The sequence below is a fragment of the Elephas maximus genome, chromosome 2, assembly GCF_024166365.1.
Source record: "Elephas maximus indicus isolate mEleMax1 chromosome 2, mEleMax1 primary haplotype, whole genome shotgun sequence".
Lineage (NCBI taxonomy): Eukaryota > Metazoa > Chordata > Mammalia > Proboscidea > Elephantidae > Elephas > Elephas maximus.
Genome location: NC_064820.1, coordinates 186790923 through 186807677, shown reverse-complemented (window position 1 = coordinate 186807677; position 16755 = coordinate 186790923). Strand labels below are relative to the sequence as shown.

Here is a 16755-nt window from a genome sequence, read left to right as displayed (position 1 = left end):
GAGTTACTCTTCAGGAAACTGTCCTGCCTCATACTTCTTTGTCTCCTTCCCTTGAGCCCTGGTCTGTTATTTTGCCAATGTCATCTTCTGCTAAAATGGAAAAAGCTTGAATTTGGGAACCAGACACACCTGGCTATACATCTTGATATTGTTCTGAGCAGTACAGGCCAAGTTACTTAGCTCTGTGGTGCCTCAGTCTCCTCACTGTAGGACAGGGATAGTATCTACCATAAAGCAATGGAATGAGGAATAAATGGAACGTTGTTGTTGTGCGCCATTGGGTCGATTCCAACTCATAGCGACCATACAGGACAGAGAAGAATTGCTTGACAGCGTTTTCTAGGCCGTAAGCTTTACAGAAACAGATTGCTAGGTCTTTCTTCCACACAGTTGCTGGGTAGGTTCAAACTGCCTACCTTTCGATTAACAGCCCAGCACTTAACCACTGGACCACTAGGGTCCTTAATGGAACAATAAAGGCGTGTAGTTTCTGGAGTCTAAGATAGGGCTCAATAAATGCGATTCTTTATCTAATTAAAATGAACAGAAAACATACCCCTGCCAAGCCAGTAAACTCTCACTCTCACTGTGGTACACAAATCCTATGTTACTTCATGGCCTCCTCTAAGCCCTTTCGGTTTAATACTCAGTAGAAATAAGCGTATTTATGGAAGTGTTTTTTTCCTTTTCAGAGCACTGGTTGTTACAAAGAACCACATTTTATAAGATAGTTGACAAATTTTCTTTACTTGTTTTGTATCCACGTGATTGTAAAAAAGCAAACAGTGCTAATGGCCACTTTGGTAAAAACACACAGTGTTCAAACCTAAGAAGGATCACATCCTTTCGACAGGTTTTATTCCCAGGATATCAAAGCCCTTGGCCATGACAGCAGCTACTGCTTCACACAGCAGCATACGCCACATGTTCACCTTCAGCACTTTCCCTGAGAAGAGAGAAAAAAGAAGGTATTAGGTTTATTTTTCCACTTGAAAATCACTATTAAAGAATCTGTTATTTCTGGATTTTACTGAGAATAATAGCCCAGCCCATAAATGTTTTTGGGCTTTAACTAGGAATACCTTCACCTTACACTAAAAAGAAAATCTAAGAAATAAAGGTATTTCTATTCAAGGAATCGGTTTTTAGCTGATAATCAAGACAATGATAATCTGCAAGATTAGAACTATATATTTTACATTTCTTTATAAAATTCAGAGTTCTTTCCTAGGCTTCACAGTCTGAAATGGTAACTACAAACTGTAACACCATAATCGTGGTGAGATTTTTTTTCCTAATAAAGTTTCAGTTCTCAGGCATGACCCTCAGATGCCAATCTGCCCTGCAGCACATTCATTTAGTCTACTTCATTACCAATTTGTAACATGACACAGAGCAGAAAGCCTAAGGTAAGAAAAGATTTTTTCCAAGGTTGGTTTTCATTATAAAGAAGCCCCAAAGAGTCATTTTTAACATTCTGGGACCTTTCTGTTGGAAATGTCCCATTCCCAGTGGTCTTCCATGGCTTTCTTTGGAGCCTGAAGGTTCTATTCCATGTGCCCGAGGGTGGGGGGACAGACAAAGTGAGCAGAATGTTATTGCTGCTTATATCAGAGCTAGTTCAAATTGTGTCTGTTATATATGATACGGTTCACGGTGCAACTGCTTGGAAAAAAAGCATGTGTTTCCACAAATAAAACACCTTTGAAAACCACTCCCACTTATTAAATGCCTCGATGGTGCCCTATCGCCAATACAGCCAGTGGGTGAGACACTCACCAGTCTGCCGATCTTTCTCCACACAATAACAGCTATCATAAAATTCTGTGAATGTAGTTGCCAGCTCATAGATATAATCACAGAGCGTATGGAGAAGTAAGTCATCTAAAATCTTTTGCAGAATCTCAGGGAACCGTAAAATGCACCGCCCTAGTTTCCATTCCTTCTCATGGTCCAAGATGATCTTGGTCTCTTGAGCAGCTTTCTGGAGCATCTCGTCGTCGATACTGGCCAGACGGGCAATAGACCTGAAAAACCAGTAACAAGAGATGACTGATATAAACCAGAAATTATCATCAATTAAAAGGGAGTTCTTATAAAATGGATGAAATATTTTATTACAGAGCACAGTATTAGATAAAATTAATACTGTGGTCTAAAGCATTTCATAATATTAAACATGGGAGAATATAATCCTTTTACAGGGTCCCTTCCCTGGTACTTAAACCAAGAATGCCTGGGAGAATACCTGCCAGAGCACACAGGGATGGGTTAGGGATTCTAAAAGAATCCCTAAGGTAAAACTTGTAATTCTAAAAGAGAACATATTAGCAAAGATGCTCTCACACAGCAAAACAAATTGGGTAAAAAAATCTTTGGAGCCCCTGAGTATCCACAATCACCTGATTCTAGTGAAGGCATACAACAAGTAAGCAGCTGTATTTCCTCTGTCATCTAGCATTTTGTCAAAGGAGAAGATGTAGTCATTCAGTCGGTTATGGGAAAGATCAGCGTATTTGATACAGCCATAAGCAACAGATGTCTGAGCAGCCTTCAGCTCCTCTGGGGTTAAGACCTTTGGGAAAAACAAAATAAAGACTTCAGAGCTTACTGATCCTGCCTTGGTTTCAGTGTCTCACAGGGCAGAAGACTGAGGCAAGGGGCATCTAGTGACACTGTTTCATCTATAAACTTTAACGAACACTGACATTGAAGTAATACAGTACAGGCCAAAGTACAAAGAAGAGAATAATGAAAGTATAAAACTTATCAGCTCTGCACAATGAAGGATGTTTCTATAAGAAACTTGATTTGTAAAATGTCAAGTATCAGCTTGACTACTCCCCCTGCCCCACCTCATGTAATCAGTAGATGCGAAACTAAAAGGACCAATTAGTAGTTTATATTCATTTCATCCTGGGATTCTGAGGTAGCTTACAGGGAACAAAATAATATAGTACAATAAAAACAAAAAATTAGGGTCAAGTAATTAATTGACAAGACCCTGAATGGTGCAAATGGTTAATATGTTTGGTTGCTAACCAAAAGGCTAGAGGCTTGGGGATACTCAGAAGTGCCTAAGAAGAAAGGCCTGGCAATCCACACCCAAAAATTCATCACTGAAAACCCTATTTAGCACAGTTCTACCTGACACACATGGGATCACCATGAGTCAAGGTTGACTTGACAGCAACTTTTTTTTTTTTTAAATTAATGCAATTAGGACAGGATGTGAAGAGTAGAAGGAAGAACTTATACACTGTTTTGTTAATATTTGGTCATGGACTCTGAAACATTATTAGGTACATATAAGTGATTAAAAGTTTCTGTTCTGGTTTATAGCAGACTAACCCTTAAAGTAACTATTTAACCCAACTATTTAAAAGCGGGATAAAAGAGTTCCAGCCAACATGGCGCCACAGACAGAAACACCACGCCGTCCCTCCACCGCAAAGACCCGGAAAACTAAGTAAAACTGGGACAAATGTCATTCCTGGAACCTGAAGCGTCAAATGAAGAAAGAAAGAACTCAGCCAAGCACCAAATGGAATAAGAAACTGACACAAGACAGACAGTGAGGACAGAGATGTGCAGAGGACCCCAACAGCTAACGCAGCACGGATCCGCCATCTTGGACTCCTGCTGGGGACGGCAGACAGGTAGCACGGTGGGAAAACAGCTTCGCAGAACTCCCAGCAGGAAAGAGCGCGCCCGGCAACCAGCACTATGTGCGTTCCCACCTTCCATTCTCTCCTCGCAGCTCCGCCTCTGAGCTTGCTGGCTGGCTGTGGTGGCTCGGCCGGCTGGGAAGTGCCGCATCCGTGCGGCTTGGATTTGCCCCACCCATGTCGGAGATCAGTGGACAGGAAGTATGGGAAAGCAGTTTCACAAAGTTCCTAGCAGGAGACAGAGCACTCGCTGGACCTGCCCTGCTGCACCATAGCTGAATGACTGACCCTGCCCACTGGACAAGGAGGTGAAAAGTATGACTACAGACAAGCAAACAACAAAGAACACACAGACCGCCTGCTCAGACGTAACCAAATAAAACAAAGAGGCAGGACGAAACAAATCTACAATCAAGAAATGAAGAAAATAACTACCGAATGTCCCAAAGACAGCAGATAATGTCAAAACATAAAAAAAAAAAAAAAACAGGACAGGATGGTTCCAGGTGGTGTCCAAAATAAAACACCAGATGACTTTCCAGTAGAAGAAAAGGCCCTAGAACTACCTGACAGGGAATTCAAATCTCTAAATTCACAGCTAGCCAAGAGTTGAAGCAAAAAGGAAACAGAAGAGAGGAAAAAATAGACAAATTCATGGAAAATACAGATAAAAGCTAGATAAAATATATTAAACAACTGTTTGGAGACAATGAAGAACATCCGCACAAAGAAAGTTAGAGGAGCTATAACCATGAAAAAGGCAAACACTGAGCACTGAGAGGGCAAAAAAATTCCAAGGTCATTTTCCCAATCACTGTGTGGCTGGGTGAGGGGGAAGAGAATCCAAGCAGAAACAAGTGGTCTTACTGAGATAAGGAGACAAGTCAGAGTATGGCATTGCCAAAGAAGCTAGGACAAAAATCCCAAGAGAAGGGAATCCCAGAAAAGAAATGAAAAACTCCGTGAATAAACTTCCTTCACGTTGTCATATGGCTGACACGCACAAGGTGTGATTACAAAAAAAAAAAAAAGTTCAGCAGGAAAGAGAAGCTGGGTGGTTGAAAAGCTGAACAGAGATGTGCGTAGTTGTGTGAGCTGGGGTGCTAGAACTTGGGGGCCTGGCAGTGGAAGAGCACCAGTAAATACTCCGGGCCTTTGGTTTTGAAACTAAAATGGCCAATTCAGGAGGAAGATCTTTGCCCTAGGCAAAAAACAAAAAAAATCATTGCCGTCCAGTTGATTCCATCTTTTAGTGACCCTATAGGACAGAGTAGAACTGACCCATACGTTTCCAAGAAGTGCCTGGTGGATTCGAACTGCCAAGCTTTTGGTTAGCAACTGTAGCACTTAACCACTACGCCACCAGGGTTTCCCTTTGCCCCAGGATGAAGATAACAACATCCAAAACTCCTATAATTTTTTGCCTCACAAAGCCTAGCATCCGATTAAAAAAAAAAAAATGATGCTTGCTAAAAAAGCAAGACCAAATAATTGCAAACCAAGGGAGGAATGGGGTGCAAGAACAAAACAATAGAAACATTGGGGAAAAAAAGACAATAGCAACTTTACAGTATGAAATTGTTTTAAAAAATTATTTTAACATGTTTGTCTCCTGATACAACAAATTGGGAAGGGCCATATGTCTATCCTTGTTAAGATATATATAACCTGAATTTAATCACAAGGAAACATCAGACAAGCCCAACTGAAAGACATTCTATAAAATAAATGACCAGTCTTCCTCTAAAGTGCCAAAGTCATGAAAGTTAAAGAAAGACCAAGAAAGTGCCTAGATTAAAGATAAAGGAGCCCTGACAACTAAGTGCAACATGTGATCCTGGAGCAAAAAAGGGCATTAGTGAGACAAATGGTCAGCCCTGAATCAGGTCTGCAGACTAGTTAATAGTATTGTAGCAACGTTAACTTCTGATTTTGATAATCGTGCTGTGGCTGTGTAAGACATTACTCTTTGGGGAAGCTGTGTGAAGGACATACGGAAATTCTTTGTACTCTTCTGCAGCTTTTTTGTGAGTCTAAAATTATTTCAAAATGAAAAGTTAAACTATGATTAATATGTTCAAGAAATCAGAAAAGATTAACAAAAATGGATAAAAAGTAGCAAAATTCCAACAGATATTTGAAATACATAATAGCAAAATATAACATCTGAAGTAGAAAACATTCAAAATGAACCAGACAGAAAAAAAGTCGGAGTGTAAGAGATGTGTTGTTGTTGTTAGGTGCTGCTGAGTCGGTTCTGACTCATATCAACCCTACGTACAGCAGAACGAAACACTGCCCAGTCCTGCACCATCCTCACAACCGTTGCTATGCTTGACCCCACTGTTGCAGCCACTGTGTTAAGCCATCTTGTTGAGGATCTTTCTTTCACTAACCCTCTACTTTACCAAACATGATGTCCTTCTCCAGGGACTGGCCCCTCCTAATAATATGTCCAAAGTATGTGACATGCAGCCTTGCCATCCTTGCTTCCAAGGAGCACTCTGGCTGTACTTCTCCTAAGATAGACTTGTTCATTCTTTTGGCAGCCTATGGTATATTCAAAATTCTTCGCCAACACCATAATTCAAAGGCATGTTCTAATAATACATGTACTTAGGGTTTTTTAGGGTTCCATTTTTTTTTTTTAAAAAGAACATTGTATCTGAAGACATAATGGCTGAGAGTTTTCCAAAACTAATGAAAGAACACAACTTAAAGGTTCAAGGAAGCTTAGCAACTTCTAACTAGGTAGGAACTTCAAAACAAATAACAACCAAAAAACCCCTAAACCACATTTAGGTACTTCTTAGTCAAAGTACTGAAAATAAAGCCTAAGAAAAGTATTAAAAGTAGTCTGAGAAAAAGAGACATTACCTACAAAGAAGCAACGAGACTTAGCACTGATTTTCAAAAGAAACTATGGAAGCTGGAAGATAGTGGAATGCCATCTTTAAAATGCTGAAGAAAAACGGCTGCCTACCTATAATTCTATATCTAATAAAATACTGTTAAAAAATATAAAGGCAAAATAAGATGTCTTCAGACAAACAAATGCTGACAGAATTTGTTACCAGCATACCTGCACTACAGAAACACTGAAAGGAGTACTTCAGCGTGAAAGTTTAAACAACCCCAGATGGAAGCAAAGAATTACGAAAAGGAATAAAGTATACAGGAAAGGGTAAATACATAAGTATATATAGAATGGGTTATATATAAATTATATATACATAAATACATCATTTATATATAAATATAAATGAATATTGTTTAAAACAAAAACGATAATACAAAATGGGCAAAATACCTGAACAGACCCTTCAGAAAATAGCCAAATGGCACATGAAAAGGTAATCAACATCACTGCTCATCAGAGAACGTACATTTAAACTACAAGCAGATACCGCTATATACTCACCAGAAAGATAAAAAAAAGCTCACAAAACCAAGTATTGGTAAAGACACGGAGCAACTGGAACTCTCATGTATTAGTGGTGAGAATGTATGACTTAAGTTACAACTTTCTACTTGGCAATTTTTAATAAAGTTAAGTGGTAGAATTCTCGCCTCCCATGCAGGAGACCTGGGTTCGAATCCTAGTCAATGTACCTCACGTACAGCTACCCCCAGTCTGTCGGAGGAGGCTTACATGTTGCTATGATGCTGAATAGGTTCCAACAGAGCTTCCACACTAAGATGGACTAGGAAGAAAGGCCTGGCGATCTACTTCTGAAATCAGCCAATGAAAACCCTATGGATCACAGCGATTTGATCCACAGCCAATCATGTAGATAGTGCAGGACCCGCCGTGTTTCATTCTGTTGGGCATGGAGTTATCAGGAGTTGAGGTTGACTGGAAGGCAGCTAACAACATCAACGAATGAGCCAACCCTCTGAACCAGTAATGTAATTCCTAGATATATATCTGAGAGAAAAAATACATGTGTCCAAAAACAGGGTTGAAAAACAATGATCTAATTAGCTTTTCAGTCATAACAGCCAACTCTAATGTCCACTAACAGGAGAATGGATAAACAAAAGTGGTACATTCATACAACAGAAGACTGTTCAGCAATAAAAATAAATTAACTATTGATACACATGGAAAAGAGCACATACTATGATTTAATTTACATAAAGCTCCAGAATAAACACAAAAACTGATCTAAGGTGGAGTTAACTTCGTAGGGTGATGAAAATATTCTGTAACTTGATCTAGGTGGTGGTTACCATGTGTACATATGTGTAAAAATTTATCAAGCTGTGTATTTTACTGCTTGCAAATTAACTTAAAAAAACAAAAACTAGCTGGATTGGTCAAATAAAAGAGCCAAAGCAATTTTTGTCATTAGGCAAACTAAACAAATTGGTCATATGACCAAATTTTCCACTTTTCATCTGACTGTGCTGGATGTGCCTGAACAAAAACCAAACCCACTGCCATCACGTTGATTCCAACTCATGGTAACCCCTTATGTCACAGAGTAGAACTGCTCCATAGGGTTTTCTTGACTGTAATCTTAATGGCACCAAACTGTCAGGCCCTTCTTCTATAGTGCCGATAGGTGGGTTCGAACTGCCAACCTTTAAATTAGCAGTCCACTGCAAACTGCTTGCGCTGCCAGGACTAAAAGGCAAAACTACTTTGGAGATACCAGCGGGGTAGACTTGGCTACCACCTATCGGAAGTAGGGAGAAAAGCTACATTTCATTTTGCCAGCAATGGAAATGGAGCAAGTAGAGAGGATGTAGCTATTACTGCCTACCTTCAAGTTCCCTGCTTGCAAGTTATCTTTGAACCAAACGAGAGTGTCTCCTCAAATGATCTTTTTTTGTGTTTGGCTCTTTCATGTTTATATCTCATTCTATTTTGCTTCTCCTGCAGTTTTATTCTTTTGTTTATGGTAATTGTGTTCATTCAAAAAATATGACTTCACTTGAGGGAAAGTAAAAGACATAAGAGCCTCTGACTCATTCCCTGACTTCTGTGCTACACCCATCTTAAAAAACTTATTAAAAATTTTTTTTATTTTGTGCAGTTTTCATTTTGATTTGTTGTTGTTAGGTGCTGTCGAGTTGGTTCCTACTCATAGCGATCCCATGCACAACAGAACCAAACACTGCCCGGTCCTGTACCATCCTCACAATTGTTGCCATGCTTGAGCCCACTGTTGCAGCCACTGTGTCAATCCATCTCGTTGAGGGTCTTCCTCTTTTTTGCTGACCCTCTACTTCACCAAGAATGATGTCCTTCTCCAGGGGCTGATTCCTTCTGACGACATGTCCAAAATATGTGAGATGCAGTCTCGCCATTCTTGCTTTCAAGGAGCATTCTGGTTGTACCTCTTCCAGGACAGATTTGTTCATTCTTTTGGCAGTCTGTGGTATATTCAATATTCCTCACCAACACCACAACTTAAAGGTGTCAATTCTTCTTTGGTCTTCCTTATGCATTGTCCAGCTTCCACATGCATATGAGGAGACTGAAAACATCATGGCTTGGTCAGGTGTACCTTAGTCCTCAAGGTGACATTTTTTATTTTTAACCCTTTAAAGAAATCTCTTGCAGCTGATTTGCCCAATGTAATGTGTCTTTTGATTTCTTAACTGCTGTTTCCATGAGTGCTGATTGTGGATCCAAGTAAAATGAAATCCTTGACAATCTCAATCTTTTCTCCGTTTATCACGATGTTGCTTACTGGTCCAGTTGTGAGGATTTTTGCTTTATGTTGAAGTGTAATCCATACTGAAGGCTGTGGTCTTTGATCTTCATCAGTCACTGCTCTAAGTCCTCTTCAAGCAAGGTTGTGCCATCTGCATAACACAGGTTGTTAATGAGCCTTCCTCCAATCCTGATGCTCCATTCTTCTTCATAGTCCAGCTTCTCAGATTATTTGCTCAGCATACAGACTAAGTACAGTGAAAGGATACAACCCTGACATACACCTTTCCCCGCCTTAAACCATGTAGTACCCCCTTGTTCTGTTCGAACGACTGCCTCTTGATCCATGAGCACAATTAAGTGTTCTGAAATTCCCATTCTCCACAATGTTATCCATAATTTGTTATGATCCACACAGTCGAATGCCTTTGCAGAGCCAATAAAACACAGGTAAACATCCTTCTGGTATTCTCTGCTTTTAGCCAGGATCCAACTGATATCAGCAATGATATCCCTGGTTCCAGGTCTTTGCACATGTCATCATAATACTTTTGTCTTCTCATGCTGTCCTTTGAAATCTTCTATTCAGCTTGTACTTCACATTTTTTCCTTTTGCTTTAGCTACTAGACTTTCAAAAGCAAGTTTCAGAGTCTCTTCTGACATCCGTTTAGGTCTTTTCTTTCTCTCCTGCCTTTTTAATGATCTCTTGGTTTCCTCATGTATGATGTCCTTGATGTTATTCCACAACTCGTCTCGTCTTTGGTCACTAGTGTTCAACACGTCTAATCTATTCCTGAGATGATACCTAAATCCAGGTGGGATACAGCAAAGGTCGTACTTTGGCTCTTGTGGACTTATTCTAATTTTCTTCAGTTTCAACTTGAACTTGGATACGAGTAATTGATGCTCTGATCCACAGTTGGCCCCTGGCCTTGTTCTGACTGATGATATTGAGCTTTTCCATCATCTCTTTCCACAGCTGTAGTCGATTTGATTCCTGTGTATCCCATTTGGCGAGGTCCATGTGTAGAGTAGCTGTTTATGTTGGTGAAAGAAGTATTTGCAATGAAGAAGTCATTGGTCTTGAAAAATTCAATCACATGATGTCCACCCTTGTTTCCATCACAAGGCCATATTTTCCAACTACCAATCCTTCTTTGTTTCCAACTTTTGCATTCCAATCACCTGTAATTATTAGTGCATCGTGATTGCATGTTTGATCAATTTCAGTCTGCAGAAGTTGGTAAAAATCTTCGATTTCTTCATCTTTGGCCTTAGTGGTTGGTGTGTAAATTTGAGTAACAGTTGTATTAACTGGTCTTCCTTGTACGTATATGGATATTATTCTATCGCTTTCAGCGCTGTACTTCAGCATAGATCTTCAAATGTTCTTTTTGATGATGAATGCAACACCATTCGTCTTTAAATTGTCATTCCCAGCATAGTAGACTATATGATTGTCTGATTCAAAATGACCAATATCAGTCCATTTCAGCCAACTAATGCCTAGGATATTGATGGTTATGTGTTCCATTTCATTTCTGACGATTCCCAATTTTCCTAGATTCATACTTCGTACATTCCATGTTTCGATTATTAATAGATGTTTGCAGCCATTCTAATTTTGAGTGGTGCCACATGAGCAAATGAAGGTTCTGAAAGCTTGACTTCATCCACGTCATAAAGATCAACTCTACTTTGAGGAGGCAGCTTTTCCCCAGTTGTATTTTGAGTGCCTTTCAACCTGAGGGGCTCATCTTCTAGCACTACATCAGATAATGTTCTGCTGTTATTCATAAGGTTTTCACTGGCTACTTCTCAGAAGTGGACTGCCGGGTCCTTCTTCCTAGTCTGGAAGCTCAGGTGAAACCTGTCCACCACGGTTGACCCTGCTGGTATCTGAATACCAGTGGTATAGCTTACTGCATCACAGCAACACACAAGCCCCCATGGTACAACAGACATGCGTAGGGGTCATTTTAACATAGCTCCTCCAAATTCCACACAAACTCAATCATAGCTCTTTCTATGGATGCTCAGAAAGTCCATCACGTTGCCTGCTCTGATGGCTCATCAGGAATTTGGGTGGTGGGTGCTGGCTATTGCGACTACTCCACACATGCCCCCACAGGAAGGAGTTCAGCAAATGTAGACTCTAATGTGGGCTAAAAATCACACCTTCTCAGTCTACAATGTTCTCCCATCATCAGTTGAAAGTAGAAACAGGTGAAATGGCATTAAGTAGCAGAGATACTATGCCACATTAACAAAGGAGGAAAAAGTCATTGCCTTTTGTAAAAGCCAAAAACTGTTATTTTCAAAATATACTCAGCAGTTCACTAAACACACTTACTGTGCAATACAACTGAGCAGCATACGCCTGCCCTACGAGGATTCACTCCTCCAGTTCTCTTGGTGAGAACAAAAATGAGAAATCACAACACAACGCATGGTACACATTATGCAAATAAAGCCTATGATTACCTTGTCTCTTTCTTTTTCCTTCAATTTGTCCATGGATCGTTTCAGTCCTTCTTCCAAAAGGTCCATGAGGCGCACTGTTTCACCTGAACGTGTCTTAAACTTCTTCCTAAAAACATTTAAAAGCCCTGATTCTGATTAGATTCTGAAACAGATCTTCTGACTCAGAAATCTCTGAAATTAAAGGTTTGAGGAATCTAACCATGAACTGCAACATACGCCTGCTTCAAGTTTTCAAGGTATACATTCCCTGAGAGCTACTAGAGAGGGTTTGAAGTCAGTGGTGACACTCACTCCAGTTGGCAACCAGGGAAGGTGCCTAAAGAAGGAAATGGGGTTGCTTTCGAGGGTCTCTCACCTGAGCCCTCAACTCAAAGCATCCTATGCTTCAGGGTTCTTAATAGCACCCTCTAATTGTTTATCTTTAATAGTCCCTGAAAGAGAAATAAACACTTATCCGTTAGTTTGCTCATTTTCCTGGAACACAAAGTTCAGCTTGTTTCATCCTTTGAGAAAAATTAATACAATGGACATTTATTTGTAGAATTGTTTGGAAAGGGAGCAAATTCTTAACTAAAATCTCATTCACATTTCTCTATAAAATGATGCCTCTTATTCAGTGGTAACCAAGCCTGGATACACATTAGAATCAGCTGGAGAACATAAAAGACTAGGATGCCAGGGCCCCATTCAGATCTACTGAAATCAGTGTATCTGTGGATGGGGCCAGGTCACTGATAAGCACTGCCCTGGGTAACTTTACTATAAAAGTGTGTTGAAAAAAGTGGATTTTATTTATTAAACAGAATGGAGGTTCACACGGCTCTATGCACATAATTTGTCTCTTTTTTCCTTTTTAAGTTAAAAATCCTTCAAAGGTATCAAGGGTACAAATTAAGCATGCTTTTCTATCTAACCTACCAAAATAATGGCAATACTTGTTATTAAAGTTATATATTCAGAGCTTGGTTTAGAAAAGACCTACATGCTTTTTATCACAGAATTAAAACTGCTTTATTATTCCCAAAATACATAAACTACTTCTGTGGCTTTCCTTAGGCTATCTATTCCCTGGAGTGTTACCTAACCTCCAGATCCATCTGAGGGATGCCTTCCTTAATGTCTCTAGTTCTCAATTCCTGGTTCCTTCTGATACTCCCTACCTATGCCTGCCTTATATTTTCACTTTTTGCCTGTCTATCCCTCTGACCAGTGGTTCTAATATAAGCGATGCATATCAGAATACAAACAGAGTTTTTTAAAAAAAGAGAGATGCCCAATATCCATGTTAGCCCTAATAAATCAGTAACTCCCAAGACAGGGACTGGCATATTTATTTTAATAGGTTACACAGGAAGCTGCTCTGCTTCAGGAAAGGTCAGGCTTTACGTTGTATTTATACACACACTTGTAGCACCTAGCCAATATCATGAACAGGTACTCAGCAGGCAGTTGTTCAAGGAATAACAGAATGATGATGAAATAAACAGATAAATTATTTATAGTAAAAAACCCGAAAACAGAAAATTTCACTACCAAATTGGCAGAACCTGTTAGCATTTTAACGTAAATATTTTAAATATCATAAACTGCCACTGGTTAACTACCATGTAAATTATTCATCTGAAAAAAGGCGCAAGGATGGTGTAATTACATGGCTTTAAGAGTGCAGAGACAAAAAAAATTATCAAGAAAAGCATACCTTAGCCATTACGCAATGAGTTAAATGCCAAGATACGAATGTTGTGATAACTGTCAGGTATAGAACGTAAACTTGATAATTTCACCCAACTGTCGAACTAATCATCTAAATGTTAATCCGAGTTAAAAAATTGAAACTAAGATACTATAAACAATACTGAATTCTCTGGTTAGTTTTTAAGTACTTTCGTAGGACCATGAACACCATATAAGGACCCAGTATGTCTTGTCTTTTTTTTTTTTTAATTTTTATTGTTTTAAGACAGCACACTCCTTCCGTCCACTCTCTATTTTCATGTCCACTCGGCCAGCTTCTGACACCCTCTGCCCTCTCATCTCTTCTTCAGGCAGGAGCTGCACACATAGTCTCATGGGTCTACTTGGTCCAAGAAGCTCACTCTTCACCAGTATTAGTTTCTATCCCATAGTCCAGTCCAAACCCCGTCTGAAGAGTTGGCTTTGGGAATGATTCCTGTCTTGGGCTAACAGAAGGTCTGGGAACCATGACCTCCAGGGTCCTTCTAGTCTGTCAGACCATTAAGTCTGGCCTTTTTATGAGAATTTGGGGTCTGCACCCCACTGTTCTCCTGCTCCATCAGGGGTCCTCTGTTGTGTTCCCTGTCAGGGCAGTCATCGGTTGTAGCTGGGCACCATCTAGTTCTTCTGGTCTCAGGCTGATGTAGTCTCTGGTTTATGTGGCCCTTTCTGTCTCTTGGGCTCATAATTACCTTGTGTCTTTGGTGTTCCTTCTCCTTTGCTCCAGGTGGATCGAGGCCAAATGATGCATCTTAGAAGCCACTTACTAGCGTTTAAGACCCAAGATGCCTCTCTACAAAGTAGGATTCAGAATGTTTTCTTAATAGATTTTATTATCCAAATTAACTTAGATGTCCCCTGACACCATGGTCCCCAAACCCCTGCACCTGCTACACTGACCTTTGAAGCATTTGGTTTATTCAGGAAACTTCCTTGGTTTAGTCCACTTGTGCTGACCTCTGTGTATTTTGTGTTCTTTCCCTTCACCTAAAATAGTTCTCATCTACTATCTAATTAGTGAAAACCTCTCTCCCTCCCACCCTCCCTGCTCTCCTAATCATCAAAGAATGTTTTCTTCTCTGTTTAAACTATTATTCAAGTTCTTATAATAGTGGTCTCATACAATATTTGTCCTTTTGCAACTGACTAATTTCACTCAGCATAATGCCTTCCATATTCCTCCATGTTATGAAATGTTTCACGGATTCATCATTTTTAATGATGAGTAGTATTCCATTATGCGAATATACCATAATTTATCCATTCACCCACTGATGGGCACCTTGGTTGCTTCCATCTTTTTGCTATTGTAAATAGTGCTGCAATGAACATGGGTGTGCACATATCTGTTCGTGTAAAGGCTCTTATTTCTCTAGCATATATTGCAAGGACTGGGACTGCTGGGTTGTATGGTAGTTCTATTTCTAGCTTTTTAAGGAAGAGACAAATTGATTTCCAAGTGGTTGTACCATTTTATATTCCCACCAGCACTCTATATGTCTTCCAGTCTCTCCACAACCTCTCCGACATTTATTAGTGTTTTTTGGATTAATGCCAGCCTTGTTGGAGCAGGATGGAATCTCGTTGATTTGCATTTCTCTAATGGCTAATGGTCGTGAGCATTTCCTCATGTATCTGTAAGCTACCTGAAGGTCTTCTTTAGTGAAGTGCCTGTTCATATCCTTTGCCCATTTTTTAGTTGCATTATCAGTCTTTTTGTAGTTGAGTTTTTGCAGTATTGTGTAGATTTAGATTTTAGAGACCAGATGATCAGAAATGTTACAGCTAAAAACTTCTTCCAAGTCTGTAGATAACCTTTTTACTCTTTTGGTGAAGTCTTCGGATAAGCATACGTGTTTGATTTTTAGGAGCTCCCAGTTACCTAGTTTCTCTTCTGGTGTTTGTGCACTGTTACTGCTTATGCCATGTATTAGGGCTCCTAGCATTGTCCCTATTTTTTTCCCATGATCTTTATAGTTTTAGATTTTATATTTAGGTCTTTGATCCATTTTGAGTTAGTTTTTGTGTGTGGTGTGTGGTATGGGTCTTGCTTCATTTTTTGCAGATGGATATCCAGTTATGCCAGCACCATTTGTTAAAGAGAGTGTCTTTTCCCCATTTAACTCACTTTGGCCCTCTGTCAAATATCAGCTGCTCATATGTGGATGGATTTATGTCTGGATTCTCAATTCTGTTCCACTGGTCTGTGTATCTGTTGTTGTACCAGTACCAAGCTGTTGTGACTATGATGGTGGCATGATAGGTTCTAAAATCAGGTAGAGTGAGGGTTCCCACTTTGTTCTTCTTTTTCAGTAATGCTTTACTTATCCAGGGCCTCTTTCCCTTCCATATGAAGTTGGTGATTTGTTTCTCCATCTTATTAAAAAATGTTGTTCACGTTTGGAATGGAATTGTGTTGTTTCTATAGATGACTTTTGGTAGAACAGACATTTTTACAATGTTAAGTTTTCCTATCCATAAGCAAGGTGTTTTTCCACTTATGTAGGTCTCCTTTGGTTTCTTGCAGTAGTGTCTTGTAGTTTTCTTTGTATAGGTCTTTTATTTCTCTGGTAAGATTTATTCCTACGTATTTTATCTTCTTGGGGGCTACTGTAAATGGTATTGATTTGGTGATTTTCTCTTCAATGTTCTTTTTGTTGGTGTAGAGGAATCCAACCGATTTTTGTATGTTTATCATGTATCCTGAAACTCTGCTAAATTCTTCCACTACTTTCAGTAGTTTTCTTGAGGATTCCTTAGGGTTTTCTATGTACAAGATCATGTCAACTGCAAACAGACATACTTTTATTTCTTCCTTCCCAATCTGGATGCCATTTTTTTTTTTTTTAATCTAGCCTAATTGCTCTGGCTAGGACCTCCAGCACAATGTTGAATAAGAGTGGTGATAAAAGGCATCCTTGTCTGGTTTCCGATCTTAATGGGAATGCTTTCAGACTCTCTCCATTTAGGATGATGTTGGCTGTTAGCTTTGTATAAATGCCCTTTATTATGCCGAAGAATTTTCCTTCTATTCCTATTTTGCTAAGAGTTTTTTTTTTAATCACAAATGGGTGTTGAACTTTGTCAAATGCCTTTTCTGCATCATTTGATAAGATCATGTGGTTCCTGTCTTTTGTTTTACACATAAAATATATTACATTAATTGTTATTCTAATGTTGAACCATCCCTGCATAGCTGATAT

The 16755-nt window shown here is 39.4% G+C and overlaps 1 protein-coding gene across 1 annotated transcript in view; it reads right to left on the bottom strand.

The window, feature by feature from the left end:
• Positions 1 to 728: 728 nt before the first annotated feature.
• Positions 729 to 16755, bottom strand: part of RARS1 (arginyl-tRNA synthetase 1) — a 37727-nt gene continuing 21700 nt past the window's right edge. Inside the window, exons 12-15 of the mRNA XM_049874286.1 lie at positions 11819 to 11924; positions 2403 to 2575; positions 1780 to 2027; positions 729 to 946 (exon numbers count right to left, since the gene is read on the bottom strand). Of these exons, the coding sequence (XP_049730243.1) occupies positions 837 to 946; positions 1780 to 2027; positions 2403 to 2575; positions 11819 to 11924 (637 nt within the window). The 3' untranslated portion in view covers positions 729 to 836. The remainder of the gene's footprint in view (positions 947 to 1779; positions 2028 to 2402; positions 2576 to 11818; positions 11925 to 16755) is intronic.